Raw genomic sequence first — 19,353 nt, forward strand, 5'->3', positions numbered from 1 at the left:
GTGTTTTTTCCTCCTCTGCTGATAATGTTACACAGAATTTTAGTGGTTGAAGATCACACCTTTTTGATGATCACACCAAATTTGAGCTGCTTATAAACAAATACTTGGAGCATCTCAGAGAACAGAAATGTTTTTGTCTTTTTTATGAATATATTGCTGCTTGTAGACTAGAAAAAAAAGGAAATATTTATCATTACGTAATGCTAAAAAGTGTGTAATGACAAAGATATTCAATGGACTTGGACACACACACACACACACACACACACACACACACACACACACACACACACACACACACACACACACACACACACACACACACACAAATGACATGTTTAGTCTCTGGAAAGAGTTAAATTCCTATTAACATAAAGAATTACCACAAAAAAAAAATGTAAGCAAGCACATTTATATAAACCTGTGATTTTCAGCTACACTACTATCAAAACTGCTGCTATAGAAAATGAACCTTCTGACCAATCAGAATTGAAAATTCAAAAGCACTGTGGCGTGATTCAGTTTAATGGTTAAAAAGAACGTTCTATGTTATTTACATGCTTTTGAATATTTGGTTAGTAGTGAGAGTGTTTTAACATATATTACGACACATAATTTAAACATGTTTAACATCATCAGTGGAAAAGATCCTTATCTCTGCTGGTGCAGTGGTGAAAAACCCCCAAAAGGCTATCGTGGATTGTGGGCTTCTTTGTTTGAAATGTGTGAAATAAACAGGAAGATGCTAAAAGTCATCTGTGTTTTTATACTAAAAGGTCACACCCATTTGTATGGTGATTGCTCCATAATCTAACAGTGAATGTAAGAATAACTATAACTATATATGATTTGGTAATAAGTGAAATCATAACATGACTTTTAATAGGAATGAAACAGTTGAGGATGTGCTGGTATCAGAAATGAGCCAATTCAGGGTAGTAAATCTAGAATATAAGAATAAAAAAGTCCCCTAAAGTGGATCTCATCTCATCTCATCACATCTCATATCATACACATAGAATATTATAAACATAATAAAAAGAAATTATTCATCAAAGATTCCTCTGTAAAGTTTCCATTAATTTATTCTTATGTGCTTTACACTCAAAGTCTTTTATGTCAGTTAAGAGCAGGAAGAAAACCTTCATTATTCATTACATTCAGTAAGGTGAGGCTGTAAGAATCTTACTTAAGCCTCTTGACACACACAAAGGGATATGTATTAACGCATGGGATGTCATTCCAGTTCATAAAGACTGTAAGAAAAAAAAAAAAAGAATTAATTCAGTAAGACTGACAGTCAGTTGATAATGAAACGTCACATCTACAGAAGAGGCTCAACTTACCAGAAAAGTTCATATGCACACAACACTCTATATTTTCAAAATTGTTGGGTTCGTCCGGGTTCCATTTGGTGAAAGATAATTTGGTGCCGTCAGACCAAAACCAGTTTTTTAGCTAAAAAAAAAAATAATAATAATTGATGATTTTATATATATGGTATTATTTTTAATTTGTTTTAAAATCAGAAATTAATTAAAATCAGAAAACAATGTTTTCTCATTCAGCCTTAACAACAACAACAAAAACAACAACAACAACAACAAAAACAACAACAACAACAATAATAATAATACCAATATATTATAATGATAATAATAATTATAACTATAAATTATGAATAATACATTTTACATAAAAAATAAATAAATACCTTCTATATGTAAAAAATGCAAATATGTTAAATTAAATAATAATACAATAAAATAATGTTGAATATTTAATATTTATAATTATGCACTATTTCTAGGTCCCAAATGAAAAGAAAGCAAATGTATGACATTGAGTATGTTAACCCATGTCTAACATCCTCTACTGAACCCTGCAATCAGACGACACAAAAACGGATCATAAGGTTTTGCACGAACCATGTGGAGTCCATGCAGCTCGAGTCACATTGTGTTTAAAGTAAAAAAGGAGAAACTTTGATATCAGTGTAAATATTTCAAAGATTCTACTTGACTGGAATTAGAAAAGGGTTCATTTTCACTTGTGCTCTCAAATGCTGCCGATAGCTGAACAATCATAGAGCAAAAAAAACACAAAAACAAACAAAAAAAAAACACAAGCTCTCTTCCATTTTGCTTTAGATTTAGAATTGGTATAGAATTGGTATGCATATTTACTGTTGTTTTTCTGATTTGACTTTTTTGTGTGTGTTTTGAGCCTGAACCAATGCTGAACATTTACCTTCACACAGTTAGTAAGGCCGATCCACGTGGGATTCTGTTTGGGGTCATGAAAACGAATAAGGGCCTTGACCACCTTATACTCATCTTCACTGTGTATTGAGACCAAGTTGGCTCCAAGATCCAGACAGTGATTCTGGAAAATCAAAAGATCAAAAGGAAGTAAAAGATGCATTCGATATTTAATATTTTAAATGAATAATGAAAAAAAATGCCTTCTTAATTCCTTTAGATAGTATAATATATAACTTAATTATAAGATATAAAATCTTGTAAATCAACACACAGCCTGTACTCTTCTACTTGACAGACAGAATTTTTATTTTATTTTTTGGTTGTGGTTTTCACTGCTGCAGTACAGATAAGTATCTTTTCCCCTGGAGGTGTTAAAGTCGTTTAGTGCTATTTTAAGCCAAGGCAAAGCAAAGCAAATTTATTTATACAATAAAATAAGTTTAGACTTAAATTATTATTATTATTATTATTATTATTATTATTATTATTATTATTATTATTATTATTATTATTATTATTATTATTATTATTATATCATTAAATATTGAATTTTATATTATATTAATTTTATATTATAGCACAATTCTTACTTAGAGGTCAACGGAAGTGTTTTACGTGGAGATAAATAAAAGCTTTAACCTCTTGAGACCCGAATGTCCTCATATGAGGACATAACATTTTCTCACAACTTCATTGTCTCTATATATTTATTGTACCATGAGGACTGTTAGGCATAATTCTTTTGCAAAACTGCTTCCTTGAAAAAGACTGATTAAATTCAGCTATGAATTAAGAGAAACAGTCAGTAGAAATTGTAATGTACACAACAGTAGCATAGGGGTCTCAGGAGGTAAAAGCAAAATAATAAACTAAAACTAAAAGTACGATAATTAAATACAAGAATAATATCAAGGTCTAAGAAAAAGAAAGGATTTAATGCTGAAAAGTACTGTGCTGAAAAAAAGTGCAAAGGTTGAAAAGAAATTTGTGAAGTTGTAAGATATTTTAATAATAAATATCACTGAGCTCTGAAAATCTTCCATTTTATAACTTTTACATCTAGAACATTTACATCTATAGTTATGCATTTAAACAAAGTGTCTGAGCATCTGATGTGAATGGACCTGACAGTGATACACATACATGAAGGTAGTTTTATGAAGCATGACTAAACATGAGTGCTGAGTGCTGTGCGATTAGTACAAGATTAAAGCAAATAGTACAACATTTAGCTCAAAGCCTCATCACAGCAGATGTGTATCAGAGTGATCTTAATCTCTTCTTCTCTTAGGAGAATTTCTAATAGTGATTTGCTTCTTATCTCATAAGCTGTGACTTCAAAGATATGAAGGAAGTGTGGTTTACCTCAGCAGAGATCCAATCCATGTGCTGGTCAACATATATGTAGCATCGTCTGCCATAGCTCACCCATCCTGATGGACAATATGGTGAGCACGAGGATCCCTCCAAAGAGAAATATTCATTTTCAGGCTCTGAACGCTGCAAGGAAACTAAACGTAAAATAAATCAGAATCTTATTTATTTATTTATTTATTTATTTATTTATTTATTTATTTATTTATTTATTTATTTAGAAATGCTATTAAAATCAGAATTCAGAATAAATTATACCTTTGACCAATTCATTCCACTTAGAATCTGAAAAATGTCCAGAAAAAGAGTGTTATTAATTTTTCATGTTGGAAGGCTATGTTGTGCTGAAAGTGTAAGTTAGTCTGTGAGAGTTACCTGTTACAGATGTTTCAACCAGAACTTAAAGAATGAAACGATAAAACAGAAAAACAAAAAATTATGATTGTGATTTAAACATCTCTTTATCTCAAGTGATGTTTCAGGATATAAAACTTACCGAAGGCTGTTGAAGCCACACAGATGACAAACAGCAATGAAAATCTGATCTGACAAACCATGCTTGCGATTTCTGAGTTAAACCTTAAATGAGTCTGGAAGCGTCTCTTCAGCTTTAATGTGGAACAGGGGAGGTGGAGCACATGTACTGTACAGTTATTCATTTGTGCTCATCTCTGAAAATACTCATTGTCAAATATAAAAATCACATAAAATAACAACATTACATTTATAGTGAATGTTCTACACTAATCATGTTACTATAATGATCTTCTTTCATGTTATGGAATATACATAAAAAAATAGATCCTGTTATCGCTGATATTATAGCATCTATAAATAGTCATTCCCTCCTCAGCCTCTCTTTTTCTTTAAATAAAAGTAAAATCCTGATTTATCTCTGACTGTGATAAAAAGCTGACCCTGGAGACTCCTTCCAAAAATGGCAATTAAATCTCCTCATAAAAATTCATATCAACAGCTACACGTGTTAAATCTGTTTAAATAGAACGGCTGCTATACGAGTCATGAGGTGATTAAGGTGTTAATACAGAAATGATAACGAATCAGAACGAGTGTTTTGCTATAAACATGTGAGTGGAATAAATGAACAATTTTTGTCCAAACAGAATCAAGAATTCAACATTGATTATTGTCATTGTTATTGTCCACATTTTTTTTTAGATTGGTGAGGTTGGTATCTAAGGTTCTAAGGGAAAAGTTAGTTATTAAACTAAAAAAAATGGATGACAAAAAATGGAAGTCTATATCGAGCATTGAATGTCTTTGTCATGTTCTACTTCACCTTGGTGGCTAATGTGAAGCTCACATGAAAAGTGTCAGGAGTATAAGAATTTGTATTTTTCATAATTCTTTATTATCTGATTTTATCTAGACTACTAGTAACAATGTTTTCATAAAAAGAAAAAAAAATATTTTCCCATAAAAACACACAGAGAGTATAATGAATGTGCAAGCACAGGTTTTTCTGAGATTACCATTCTGTAGTATATACAGTATGAACAGTTTTTTGATGAGCTCAGACATACTTATAAGTAAATTGATACAACATGCAGCTTATTTGATGTCGCTAACATTATAGGATACTTTACAGCAGTGTACCTGGAAAGTCCCTAGCAGATACAGTAAGTACATCTCTGTCACCACTGAGACAGATTAAAAACTGCTAATACCAATAAATGATAACTGTATATAAAATAATTTTAATTTTCAATTTCCAATATCAAAATTTATTTAATTATAATATGTATTATATTGCTCAAGTATATACAGTATATACACATATATGTTAATAAAGTTAACTTTCTTGGCACACACAAAGGGAACGGTCTGATCACATGGAATGTCATTCCAATCATTCCCTGCAAACAGAAATAAATATAAAAGAATTAAATGACATCCTGTAAAATATACTGTGGAAAAGTCTTCTAAGATACATAAAAAAAAAGATGTTTCCTGTGTCACTTACCTCCCTAGTTCATATGCACACAGCACTCTCTATTTTTAAAATTTGGCTCTTTTGGACTCCACCTTGTGAAAGTTAGTTTTGTTCCATCAGACCAAAACAAGTACCAATGCCTCTGAAAGATGGGAAACGGTACAGCTGATTAAAAATGACACTGACCTGATACCAGTATTAGACTTGTGCCAGAACAAAATGGTTTCCTCAAATCTGCAAAAACATCCTTTAATAACCAAATAATTTTTGGAACTAGACATTAGAGAGAACAAATTGTTGCGATTTGTTTTATTATATTAATACATTTCACACACACACACACACACGCACACACACACACACACACACACACACACACACACACACACACACACACACACACACACACACACACACACACACACACACACACACACACACAGAGAGAATTGTTTTAACAGAAGCAAGTGAACTTTCATGTAACCATATTGAAATGTCTTGAAAATAAAAAAGTGGTAAAAGTTTGCATATCCTGAAAGAAACTGTTAAACTTTTACATTTATTTGGAAAATATAACAGATAATGCAAACAATTGTTTTTATTATTTCACAGATATTGGTCACGTGAAGTCATTAATTATCACATAGTTGTTTGACTCCATTTTATAACCTAATGATAACTGAATTCATCTACACAAACCTGGACAAAAGTTTAGACACATGCTTGAATTTTTGGCCACATTATAAGGTTAATGCACAGAGGTTTAAATGGATATTAAAGGAAGTTTCCACACCAGTAACTCATTGTAATTGTAATTAGTGTCTGTGCATAAATTGTCAAAAAAAAAAAGTCACAAACAATTTTGAGAGAAATACAGGCTGCTCTGGAAAAAAGTGGTGTTGTTGATTCATGGAGCACAATAAGGAGTTACATGCCACAAACAAGCCTGTCTTCAGTACACCAGACAGCATCTAGACAAGTCTTACAGCTTCTGAAAAAGAGTCATATTGTGTAATGAGACCAAAATTTAAATTTATAGTCAAAACCATAAAAGCTACTGTATGTTTGAAGAGGAGTCAGCAAGGCCTATAGTGAACAGTACACCATCCACACTGTAAAGCATGGTGGTGGATCTCTGATGTTTTGGGGCTGATTCTGCATTCTACAGAACAAAAGCTGCACATGGGATGCTCTTGATCATGTTCCAACATGACAATGATCCAAAGCACAAGGCAAGGTTGATCCTCCAATGGCTCCACAGAAATAGAAAATAATTTACAGGAACTGGAGCATGTTGCCAAGAAGAATGGGCAGCTATAATACCTGAAATAATTAAGGACGTCATGCACAATTATTACAAAAGACTGCATGCCATCGTTGAGGATAAAGGGGGCACAATATTAAAAACTAAAGGTATGCAAACTTCTGAACAGGGATTATTTCCTTATTTTCTTTTTTAGGTTTTGTTTGATTGTGCCATTCTGTTATGCTTTACATATTAACTTGAATCCTTCATCCTTCTCACTCATGTTTTCTTTAAAACAAGGTACACATCTTGCAAACCCTCCTAAGGTATGCAAACTTCTGAGCACAACTGTATATAACCTTCATTGATAAGCATTGTTTTAACTGACTTGTAGTCAAGACAATGGAAAAAGTTTGATATTTGAAAATGTACAAGTTCAACGTCCAAAACATGTCATGGCAAAAGAAGTTAAAGAGAAGAAGTACGTTTACATAACTTAAATGGCTCTTGTGTTTTACAGTGCACTTTTCCTAAAAGGTGTTTTGTTTCATTGAAAGTTGTTTTAACTTCTGGCAGTTAGAGAGCCCTAACCAAGTTGGGGGCTCTGCAGGGTTATAAGCACGGATAAGAGACTTGGCCAGCTGGTAGACAATTGCATTGTGTACTGACATCAAGTTTGAGCCGAATTTCAGACAGTGATTCTAAACAGAAGAGAAGATCAGTGGCATATTATTAGTAACTCTCCTATGAATGTACTCTCTTTCAATATACAATGTGTACATGGCACTGAATATTTTTAATTCATACTTCACTCTAAAACCTAAAGAATGTATGTAATACAGAGTGTATAACAAAATCAAGACCCAAGTGCATGAATAGCAGACAGACAGACAGACAGACAGACAGACAGACAGACAGACTGGGGTTTATTAAAAAATAACAAAATCAACAGGCCCAGAAAAACACTAGGAAAAACGCAAATTACTGTGAATACAAAACCAGGTACAAAAACCAAAACATAAAATGCAGAAGATAAGAACAAAGCACAACATTAAGGACTCACATGTGAGTACAAATCAAGCAAAGACACATGCAACCGGATATAAACAAACACCTGCCGGAACGCCCCCTGGTGTTCATATAGAGATTGTTCAAGCTCTCATGACTACACTTAATGAAATAAGTGTATGGATTATTGGATTCATTAATGGATTACTTTTAAATCAAATTTTTTGTAAAGTACTAGAGACTAAAACCTTATTTCAATCCTTATGTTAGTGTTATTCTTATGTATGTTCAGTGTTTTCAGAATTAATCTTTTAAGAGTATATCGAATATCTGAAAAAAACACACTGCTGTTCTGAATAAATATATGATTCAGCACACTGCAAATTTAATATAAATAAATAATTGCGCCATCCGGATAGAGCGCACACCTGCACATGACACTTCAGTTACCCAAGTACGAAGATGTCTGTAGAAGAGGCTCAAAACGAAATGTCTCAACCAAGCACTAGCACCAGCGAGGAAGTTGGTAGCCAGGAAGACCAAGCAACCCTTATACATCCCTGGCCGTACCTGGAAGAATTTTTTGACATGGTTGGATGGAAAAAAAACTCATTTCACATGCGTTCTAAGCTATGTACACCCAAGTTCCACGAGCTAATGGCTTACAAAAACTTGCCATCTAATTTAAAAAAGCATATTGAGGTAAGATGAAATTTTGTTATTATCAGTCAATTATTAACAAATTTGAAATTCGACTTTAGCCATAACATTATCTGAGCTTAAATTATTGCTATATAAGTAAGTTAATTGTGCAAATCTATAGTTTTTGTTATTATCAGTTGATTATTGACAATATTGTAGTGACCTAGTAAATGCCAATGGTTTGCATGCTACCAGTAGGCTATGATTCAACATTGCAAACTAGTTTGGTGGAAATTCAAATTTAACCAAATGTTATCAGAGCTTATATTGTTACTATATGCAATATTTGTAAGTTAATTGTGCAAAGCTATAATGCACTGCTGGTTGATAAGGTATGTACTAAGGATAGTCATGATCCTGTCTGTGTATGAGAGTGCACGTGCCTGTATGGGGCCCTATGGGTCCTTGTAAAGAGGACTATTGGCCAAATGCTGTTTAAAATGATTTTACTGATAATTTTCAATCATGCCAGCAGCTGCTTGAGGTCCTAATGCAGCTTTAAAGGGATAGTTCACCCAAAAATTCTGTCATCATTTTCTCATCCTCATGTTGTTTTAACCTCTTGTAAGGAATTTTCATCTGTCGCCTGGACAGGGTAAAAAAATTCAGCCTTCTCCACCTCTGCTCGGTTTCTGGTTTCCAGCGAGTACTCGGGGATGTCTCAATGAACACACTAGTCAAAGTCTTTCAGAGAGAAGTTCCAAGGTTTATTAAGTAAAACAGGAATATATAGTCGTACTAGAAGAAGGATGGGGTAATGTGTGTGTGCAGAGCTTAATGCTAGTGTCCACAAAAGCAGCCTTGGCCGTTATCTCAATGTAGGAACCTCCCAGCCAAAGTATCATGTCTCTTACAACTCCTTTCGGTGTTGCAAGTGTGATACGTGCAGAGCAGGGGGTCCCAATAAGGTGGGTAGGGGGTTAAACTAAGGTCAAGGCATCTGTGTGTATGTGTAAGATAGAGAAGGAATGTTTATGTGTGGGTGTGTGGAAGAGTGTGTGTGAGAGAGAAAGAACAATGTACCCTATACAGAAAGTCTCCAACATTACCAGAAAAGATTGTTTTATACAATTATTCTCACACCTCTTATGGATATCGCCCCCTATTTTCATGACACACAGGGGTGAGCCTGGTCTCATTGGAAAGAAGAGAGTCTCTAGTTTCAGATACAAGTGTCAGGGTGATTCTAGACCGTACTGACACAAAGTTACAGAGGCTAGAATGGAGGGTTTTGATTTCCGTCTGAGTTGTTTACTGATAAACTGATTAAACTTATTGCTGTAAAAAATGTTAAGAGCTAAACAACAACTGAGGGTCATAGCCACATGTCTTGGCTTTCACCAAAAAAAAATTCAAGTCAAAAGACTCAAAAATGGATTTTATATGAATATTTTTCTACGGACATGTCTGTCCATTCATGTTTTTCTTGTTTACTGTATAACTTTGTATTAAAAGACTGCATGCTCAGTTTAAAAGGCCTAAAACAAAGAGAACCCCTCTGCCTAGAAGCCTGCTGTGAAAAAAAGGCCTGTAACCTGACACCCTGAGGCGTGAGAGTGTGAAAAAGTCGAGAATTGCGCAATAAAACCATTGCGCACCGTCTACTGCGCAGCCCACCCTTCATAGACGTGTCATATTGCATACGTTGGAATCGTCTCCTTATTGGCTAAAGAGCTGTAAAGGTCCCGGATCATGAAATCGCTACTGGAGGGAGCAATTGTCAGTCAAATGGAGGGTGTCCCACCTAGGATGGAGAGACATCATTGGCTTCTCAGCTGTCTATCTCTGCACTACAGGCGCCGATTTTCTCATGTGAGGGCTTGTTTGATTCGTTAGACCCTGGACTACAAATCTGACATCAGTGGTTTTATAAGCCTCCTAGGAGAGGTGAGAGCTGAAACAAAGGAGGAAGTGAAGTGCTGTTTACAGTTTTCAGTCAGAAACATAATATTTGTGAGGCGAGCAAAGTGTTTTGGATTAAAAGGCTTACATATTCCAGTTCCTTGGATGCTTGGGGATTTTTTACAAGCATTTGTTTTGGAAAATATTACCCCAGTGAAGAAAGGGAAGCGTTTAAAGGTAAGTAAACAACTGGACTAGCGCCGGCTAGTTCAGGTGACTATCAACGTGGATTGAATTAGTATGACGGCTATAAATCATATTATTCCTTGTGTGTGGGCTTAATAAAATCCTGAGAGTCTAAGCTTTCAAACAATATAAAATTTAACTGTGTATTTAGGATTTAATGCTTAAAAGCTACAATGAAGTTGATGCAGCCTCATCCCCTAGTGGTGGTGTGCCGTGGACGGCATGGCGGTCACATTTGTATGAATTCCTTTATTCTGATGAGAAAAAAAAGAAGATATTTTGATAAATGATGGTAAGCACACAGCTGATACATGATGAAGATATTTTGATAAATGATGGTAAGCACAAAGTTGACGGTACCATTGAATTCCATCATTTGTTTATGGTAGTCAATGGTTACAATCAGCTGTGTGCTTATCATTTACCAAAATATCTTCTTTTGTGTTCATCAGAAAAAAGGAATTCATTCATATTTAGAACATGAGGATGAGCATGAGGTAGCCTAATGGTTAAGGTGTTGGGCTACCAATTGGAAAGTGAGTTTTTTCCTACGTCCACCGAGCTTCCACTGCTGGGCCCCTGAGCAAGGCCCTTAACCCTCAATTGCTCAGTTATATAAAAAAGAAAAATGAGATAAAAATGTAAGTCTCTCCGGATAAGGGTGTCTGGTAAATGTATTTTTGGGTGAATTATCCCTTTAATGTGTGTAAATTCTATAGAGACAGTTAAATGAGTTTGATTTGAGTTTATAATGAAATTGAGCAACACACACACTACCCAATACACAATTACAATAGTGTCATATGGTCTAAATTGCCCTGGTTTTTGTTTTTTATTCCAGAGGCCTTGACTATATCAGAAACCACTTAGACTGTCAGGCCGAGAATCACATCAGTGAGGGCTCCCAATCATCTGAGGAAGAGGACTTCTTTTCCTGCTTGAAGAAGACCAGCCCTCTTGATTCGACCCAGCAGTTGGATGCGTACCTGGGGTGACCAGGAGACACAGTGGAGGTACTGAAGTCCTTCCCAGCTGTCTGCCAGCTATGGCTTAAGCTTAATATGCCACTCCTGGCCTCAGCAGCCTGTGAAAGTGTTGCAGGGCTGATCTTCAGACCAAGAAGAGCATGCATTGGCTCAAAGAACCTTGAAAACCAGCTGCTTTTGCAGCTGAACAAAGGATATTGGTCGCATGCATGGTCGAACTTTGTCGCATGTTCTGTGCTTCCCTGTTGTTGTTTACTCTGTTGTTGTTTGGCTGTGTTTGGTTAAATAAAGGTTATTGATGACATGCCTCTGAAGGTTGAGTTTTTGCACCATTGCAATACTTATAGCCAACTAGTCATATCTGCATTACTTTTACTTTTATACTTTTACTTGCGTAAATACCTTGAGTTGATACTTCTACACAAGTATTTTTAAATCCTAGTATCTATACTTCTACCTGAGTAATGAATGTGAATACTTTTGACACCACTGGTCACTAGAAAATGCTATAGCATCTAATATTTTCATTAACAGCTAATACATAAAATATAACAAATATGTGGACTGATATGAAAAGCTTTAAGTCTATTAATCTTAGTTACCAAAAGCTGTTGCTGCGATGGTGAGAATAAGAAGTAATAGCACTTCAGTCCGATGAGCCATAAAACGGGTAATAGAATCCTTTCTTATCGTCACATATACGTTACCGCACAGTGGAATTCTTTTCATCACATACACCATCTGAGGAGGTTGGGGTCAAAGTGCAGGGGCAGCTATGATACAGCATACCTAGAGCAGGGAGGGTTGAGGGCCTTGCTCAAGGGCCCAGAAGTGGCAGCCGATCCTCCGATCAACAACCCAGAGCCTTAACCAGTTGAGCCACTACTGCCCTCTAGTAACACTGCTTAAAAGACTATTAAACTTACATCTAATCAGAAGATTCTTCTTGCTTGATATAAAACAAGTGAAGTGGTGGTGCTTTTATAGTAATGCAAGCCTCAGTCACCACCACTACCAAAATAGAATAATCTGAATTATATAGTTAATGATTATCATATTGCATTTACAAGTTCTAGGGCACTGTGGCAGAGGCAGACATAACAAAAAGGTGTTCCTCATCAGCTTTTAATAAAATAAAATAACTTATTCACAGTAAATTATTGCTATTCAAATATTTACAAAAACTATTTCAATTCACTTTATTTGTATGACGGTTTGAACAATGGACATGGTCTCACAGCAGCTTCAAAGAAGTATAGAAAGTATTGGAAGATCCCCAAGCTTCAAGGAACAAGGAAACCAAATTATAAAATGACATTGATTGTTATGAGTCAATATAATGTTACATCTTAGTTTCATTGTTTTGGAGTTCTTAAAAAAAACACCCTAATGTGTTTTTTAATTCTTTCATTAAAGTTTTCAGTGTCTTGTATACCTATTGTTCTTTTATGAGAAGATGAATCGTCAGATTCATCTATACACTGATGAGATGCTTACAACACTGAAATCACCCATGCTACTTTCCCCATCTTAAGAACAGCTAAGAGGAAAATAAAGATTTACGACTCTGTACCTGATTCCAGTTCCTTGGACTCTTGGGGATTTTTGTGAAGCATTTGTTTCGGAAAACATTACCCCAGTGAAGAAAGGAAAGCGTCTAAAAGTAAGGAACAACTGGTCTAGCACCACCTAGTTCAGTTCACTATAAATTTTGATTAAATTATTATGATGGCTATAAATCATTATGCTTTGTGTGTGGGCTTAATAAAATCCCGAGTGTAAGCTTTCAAACAGTGTATAACATGACCGTGTATTTAGAGGATTTAATGCGTAAAAGTTACAATGAATTCGACGCAGCCTAGATCCTAGTGGTGGTGTTCCACATATGGAACGTTGTTGAGCAACAGGATTTATATATATATATTATATATATTTAAATAATGAGCATTTATTAAATAATTTCAGAAACACTTAAATCTGAAGATTTTTTTATTGATCAAATTACAGTAAATTGTACAGTAGGATTTTTGTAAATCCATTAGTGAGAATAAAAAGAACTTGTATGTGAAATGAGGTTGAGAACATTTCAATCAAGCTCTTTGGCACAAACAAAGGGATATTTCATTTTGCAGTTCATGTCACTCCAGTCCTTATTTACTGCAGACACAGAAAACAATATTGATTTGAAAATGATAAAAAATATTTAAATTAAAATGCCACATAAAACCTAAATTTAAAAAAGTTTAAACACAATACAACTAAAAAAGAAGTTTCTAAATCTGCTTACTGCCAGAGTTTATATTCACACAGCACTCTCCTAACAGATGATTTGGTTCTCCAAAGTTCCACTTGGTGAAAGTCAGTTGAGTGTCATCAGACCAAGCCCACTTAAATATCTAATGGGAAGAAAAGTGAACCAAAGTCTATTACAGGCTGTAATTTTTCAGTTTGTTAAAAAATCTTGTTTGTTAATTAGCGAACCTGCCGACAACTAGAAAGGCCGATCCATGTTGGCTTCTCGTTTAGTTCTTGAACACCAATAAGAAACTTAACCAGTCGATATTCATTTTCATTTTGTATTGAGACCAAGTGTCCGCTAAGATTCTGACAGTGTTTCTGAAAAAAAAACAAAAAAAATTGCCTTACAAGGAATTTTATAAGGGACAATTTTACATATAAAAAAGAAGAAATACATTCTCAAGGGGACACAAGGTCATAGCAGTGCATTGGGAGCACACACATAGGGCTGATGTAGTGTAGCATTTATGGTTTAATTAGGAAAACCCGGCTGCTAATTATTAATTTAATGATTGCGCATATAAGAACAGACTTATTTCTTGCTCAGCTGGTTTCTTAATGTTGCTTTTTCCCCCTGTAGCTTTATTTAATGCTTAGTTTAGTTTTAATGTATGTATTTAATGTTGACTTATGTATATTGCTGAAATGTTCTAATCAGCTGATCCCCATTTCAAATTCTGTTCTATGAAATAATTAAGACTCTCTGTCCTGAGGTATTACTGTTTATAGTGACTCTCATCGAATCAAAGCAAATTTTCTAATCAAATAAGATTCTTAAAAAAAGACAGGCAAAGTTGAAATGAAATGAATTTGTACCTCAGCCGAATCCCAGTTCATGCTGGTAGCCTGATACCTGAAGCAACGTTTGCCATAAATCATCCAGCCAAATGGACACATGCCTTTTGCTCGATAGTGTCCAGCTGACACTTCATAAATAATCAAAAATAAAAGAAAACAAACAAACAAAAATCTTTAGACAAAACTGCAAAGGTGACAAGGTGGTTCATTTTTAAAACAAGTCGTGTCCATGAATTAACATACTGAATTTACAAATAAATCCTTATTCTAAATAATGATGCAAGATTTAAGAAGTGACCAGAGAGAGATTCTATTAGTCGTTTCTGATTTGTACAACATTTTTAATTACCGTTTAATTGCTGATCAAATACATCTGTTATAAAAGAGAGAAAAAAGAGACATGTTAGTGCTGGTTGCTATAATGACTCTTTTACTGTTTATTATCAAGGATTTAATGTGATCATTACCTGAAAGAGGTTTCTCCTCATCAGCTTACAAAGAGAAAAACATATTATTTTTAGCACATTCATCAATCAAATTAATTTCAATAAAAATGTGAGGTTGCAATATTTAAAAAATGAGTCACTAGCAAATGCTATAGCATCTCATATTTTCATTAACGGCTATTACATAAAATCATGTGGACTGATGTGAAAAGCTTTAAGTCTATTTATCTTTGTTACCAAAAGCTGTTGCAGCGATGGTGAGAATAAGAAGTAATAGCACTTCAGTCCGACGAGCCATAGCTCTAGTTTTTAATGCACAAAAAGAAAAACATTCATTATTTAATTACATTCATTAAATAAAGCTGGAACAGGTAACACTTAAAAAGACTATCAAACTTACGTCTAATCAGGAGATTCTTCTTGCTTGATATAAAACATGGGTGAAGTGGTGGTGCTTATATAGTAATCAAGCCTCTATCACCACCACTACCAAAATAAAATAATTTGATATATATAGTTAATGATTCACATATAAACATAACTCCACTTAAAACAAGTTCAAGGACACTGGTGTATTGGCAGAGATGAAATATTGAGGTGGAGTTTTTGTTATTGTCTCCATTGATGTGCTTTAACAAAGGGCTGTTTTTGTGTATTGCTACATCACAGTTCCTGGTCAGAGCCTGAAATTGGGTTACTAGTTGGACTTTAGATGGACTTTACAACGCCAATGGCAATATAGCAAAATTCTAAGACAAATTGTTACCACATGACTATGTGATAAATGTCTCGACATTTCCATGTGTCTACACGTGTTAAAACATCACCCCCTTTATGTGAAATTACTAATTAATGTTGATGGAAAGAGTAACTAGTAACCAGCTAAGGAAATAACAGAGTCATGGGGAAATAGAAAGTAAAGTTCTATATTTTTATTTATCCGGGCCATGACAACAATTGTGTGGTCTTTTACTTCTAGAAATAAACAAATAAACTCAGGTGACAACAAAAAACAACAAATTTCAATATATGTTGATTTTTGAACACCTCCATTTTTTTTCTTCCTTGGCCATTCAGATGTTGTGACTAAGCTGCTGGACAGATGACTTCCCATTGTTTGAAGAATATTCTGGTATAAAGTAGAGATCATTGTTGTATTCATGTCTGCTAGTTTTTCAGGTCTTGAGGCAGCAAAACAAACCCAAGTGTTTTTGGTGATACGCTGTCTTTTTAAATATTATTATTATTATTATTATTATTATTATTATTATTATTATTATTATTACCAAACATAGCACTGCAGGATGACTAAAAATGTTCACCTTGGTCAGATTAGGCCAAAGGGAATTTTTGCAGAATTTTAGCGAGCATCAGCACTGAATGTGCTTACAGAGGCCTTGTAGATCACATGATGTGGTACTTTGCTTTTTCATTATATCTCTGAGCACTTAATGGTCTCATCTTGGACATAATTTGCTGACAAATTCAATCTGCTGAGAGGACTGGCAACTGTTGTGAGGGCTATTCATTTAAAATCAGTGCTTCTCTGTGTCCAGTGGTGAATATCAAATCCAGTGGAAATGGCTTTATAACCCTTCTAAAATGAGGAGCAGCAAGAACTGCTTTCCTGAGGTCATGGCTTATGTCCTTGGTTGGTGCCCAAGAATACCATACTACCAAATCATCTGCTTTTGTTGAGGTGGTCACACTTCCTGATTATTAACTACTCATGCATTTCCTTAGAAAAACATGAATGCTAGTCAATCTCTTTATGATGAAGGAAGTAGAAAGCGACTAATTTCTTTCCCACCTGGTTTCTGAATGAATGATTTTTGTAAAAAGAAATCTGTTTTTTGTCATCACTTGAAGTAATTTGTTTGTGTGGCTAACTTTTATGGACAACTTTATTGGCCATAAAATATCAAGTCTGCAATCTTCACTCATGTATTTATTATAACAAATAAATCTCAGATGTAAATTAAACTGTCACGGAAAATACAACTCATGTTCATAGACCGAATGAAAAAAGCTGTGATAATGAGTTTCTTCACTATTTTCTAAAAGAAATTTATTTTTTATAAGCATTTATTTTGTGTATTATTAGCAATTAACATTTAAATTGTCATGTTGAATCTGGAATTAATGAACAGCTCCTCAAATCGTAGAAACAGATGAAAATGTAGATTTAAAGGCTGCATGAAACATAACCTGTATATATAAATTCATAAATTTCATGCTGCATTAAATTATTTATTCTGACAAAAACAGCTATTCAAATGTTTGCAACCGGCATTTCATTAAACTAATGTATAATTATATTCCTTTACATTCTTGTGGCACCTTTATGATTTTACACCTTTAAAAATTCTCTGTAATATGTAATAAAACAGGGGGGCACAGTGGCTTAGTGGTTAGCACGTTCGCCTCACACCTCCAGGGTTGGAGGTTTGATTCCCACCTCTGCCTTGTGTGTGGAGTTTACATGTTCTCCCCGTGCCTCGGGGTTTTCCTCCGGGTACTCCGGTTTCTTCCCCCGGTCCAAAGACATGCATGGTATGTTGGCATCGATGGAAAATTGTCCGTAGTGTGTGATTGTGTGAGTGAATGAGTGTGTTGTGGGACCTGCGATGGGTTGGCACTCCGTCCAGGGTGTATCCTACCTCGATGCCCGATGACGCCTGAGATAGGCACAGGCTCCCCATGACCCGAGAAGTTCAGATAAAGCGGTAGAAATGAATGAATGTATGAATGTAATAAAACATAATGACTATAATATGACACTGAGCATCTTGATAGATAAGATAAATCCTCTTCTTTCTGGGACATAATCCAAGCCAAGCTTATAAAGTTCTATTGATAATGATGCATCAATGTAAACTTATATCTTAGTTTCCTTGTTTTGGAGTTCTTGGATTATGTAAATTAACATAGTGGGAATAAAATCAGAACAGTAATGTTGTAGGAAAAAAAGTGGGAAAAAATAAGTAAACACTGTAATTTTATAACACGTAGAAGTAATTTTAGCAACAATAACTTGGGGAAAACACACATTTTTTGTAGTATTTGAATGCATTTGTTTATCAAAAGCTCTTAAGATCCTGCCACAACATCTCTGTAGGGTTGTGGTCTGGACTTTTCACTGGCTGTTCTAATACTTTGATTTTTTCTTCTTTGGGTATTCAGATATCACTTGGCTGGTGTGTTCGGGAACACTGATACATTTTGCAACCCAATTTTGGCCCAGCTTGAGGTGCTGGACTGATGGCATGAGATTTGTCTCCAAAATATTTTGGTAAAAATCCCTTGCTGAAAAATAGTTTTCCAGATCCCAAGGCTGGAAATCAAGCGATTATTACTCCAACACCATGTGGTATAATCTCTTAATAATTGTGGATGTTGTGTTTTTATAACAACAAGTAAATCTGATATGTAAAAAACCCATCAAACCTACAGTAGTAATCCTAGATAGTCAGTTTCTTTGTTTATTTCAAAAAGCAGTTTGATTTTTATTTGTATTTGTTTGCAGTGATTTTACATTTTGTTTAGAATAAGTAGTGAACAACTCTTCATAGTTTAATGTATCAGTGAGAAACAGAACTTACTGTAGACACTTGTCTGTGCTGTAGATGAGAGTTAGTGTAGATTTAAAGTCTGCAGGAAACATTACAAGTAAACACAAATTTACTCAAGCAGCATTAAATAATTTATTCACATTAAATTATTGCTATTCAAATATTTACAAAAAATATTTCAATTCACTTTATTATTTACAAAGCAGCTTCACAGAAGTATAGAAAAAAATTTTATTAACTTTTTTTATTAACTTTGCCATTTTACACCTTTAAAATTCTCTGTAAAATTAAAACATTATGTCCTGAAACATCTTGATAGTGAAGATATATTCTCTTCCTTCTGGAAGATACCCAAGCTTCAAGGAACAAGGAAACCAAAATATAAAATGACTGATTGTTATGAGTCAATATAATGTTACATCTTAAGTTTCCTTGTTTTGGAGTTCTTAATTCTTCAGTTTTTTTTTTTTACCCTAATATGTTTTTTAATTCTTTCATTAAAGTTTTCAGTGTCTTGTATAACTATTGTTCTTCTTGAACATGAGAAGATGAATCGTCAGATTCATCTATACACTGATGAGATGCTTACAACACTGAAATCACTCATGCTACTTTCC

The 19,353-nt window shown here is 34.4% G+C and overlaps 3 protein-coding genes across 3 annotated transcripts in view; 1 reads left to right on the plus strand and 2 right to left on the minus strand.

The window, feature by feature from the left end:
- The window catches only part of LOC113650532 (lactose-binding lectin l-2-like), a 214,377-nt gene that overhangs the window by 164,514 nt on the left and 30,510 nt on the right, over positions 1-19,353 (plus strand). The window lies entirely within an intron of this gene.
- On the minus strand, positions 1,102-4,230 carry LOC113650562 (lactose-binding lectin l-2-like). The gene is made up of 7 exons (XM_027158982.2): positions 4,135-4,230; positions 4,014-4,037; positions 3,897-3,923; positions 3,630-3,775; positions 2,251-2,385; positions 1,347-1,458; positions 1,102-1,256 (listed from the first exon to the last, which is right to left on the minus strand). Exons 1-7 carry the CDS (start codon positions 4,193-4,195, stop codon positions 1,186-1,188), a joined length of 576 nt encoding a protein of 191 aa, XP_027014783.2. The 5' UTR covers positions 4,196-4,230; the 3' UTR covers positions 1,102-1,185.
- On the minus strand, positions 13,594-15,610 carry LOC113650563 (type-2 ice-structuring protein-like). The gene is made up of 8 exons (XM_027158983.2): positions 15,565-15,610; positions 15,402-15,466; positions 15,186-15,209; positions 15,068-15,091; positions 14,737-14,846; positions 14,104-14,238; positions 13,910-14,018; positions 13,594-13,779 (listed from the first exon to the last, which is right to left on the minus strand). Exons 2-8 carry the CDS (start codon positions 15,460-15,462, stop codon positions 13,709-13,711), a joined length of 534 nt encoding a protein of 177 aa, XP_027014784.1. The 5' UTR covers positions 15,463-15,466; positions 15,565-15,610; the 3' UTR covers positions 13,594-13,708.

This window comes from Tachysurus fulvidraco, chromosome 1 (assembly GCF_022655615.1).
Source record: "Tachysurus fulvidraco isolate hzauxx_2018 chromosome 1, HZAU_PFXX_2.0, whole genome shotgun sequence".
NCBI lineage: Eukaryota > Metazoa > Chordata > Actinopteri > Siluriformes > Bagridae > Tachysurus > Tachysurus fulvidraco.

Bases quoted from the DNA above. Each gene is read 5' to 3' on its own strand.
- LOC113650562 (XM_027158982.2), bottom strand. From the start codon at position 4,195: ATGGTTTGTCAGATCAGATTTTCATTGCTGTTTGTCATCTGTGTGGCT. The intron at 3,924-4,013 runs GTAACTCTCACA...GACATTTTTCAG, and splicing joins GGTTGAAACATCTGTAACAG to ATTCTAAGTGGAATGAATTG. The intron at 1,257-1,346 runs GTAAGTTGAGCC...TTTTTCTTACAG, and splicing joins TGTGCATATGAACTTTTCTG to TCTTTATGAACTGGAATGAC.
- LOC113650563 (XM_027158983.2), bottom strand. From the start codon at position 15,462: ATGGCTCGTCGGACTGAAGTGCTATTACTTCTTATTCTCACCATCGCT. The intron at 15,210-15,401 runs GTAACAAAGATA...TCTCTTTGTAAG, and splicing joins CATCGCTGCAACAGCTTTTG to CTGATGAGGAGAAACCTCTT. The intron at 14,239-14,736 runs GTACAAATTCAT...TTTTTTTTTCAG, and splicing joins TGAACTGGGATTCGGCTGAG to AAACACTGTCAGAATCTTAG.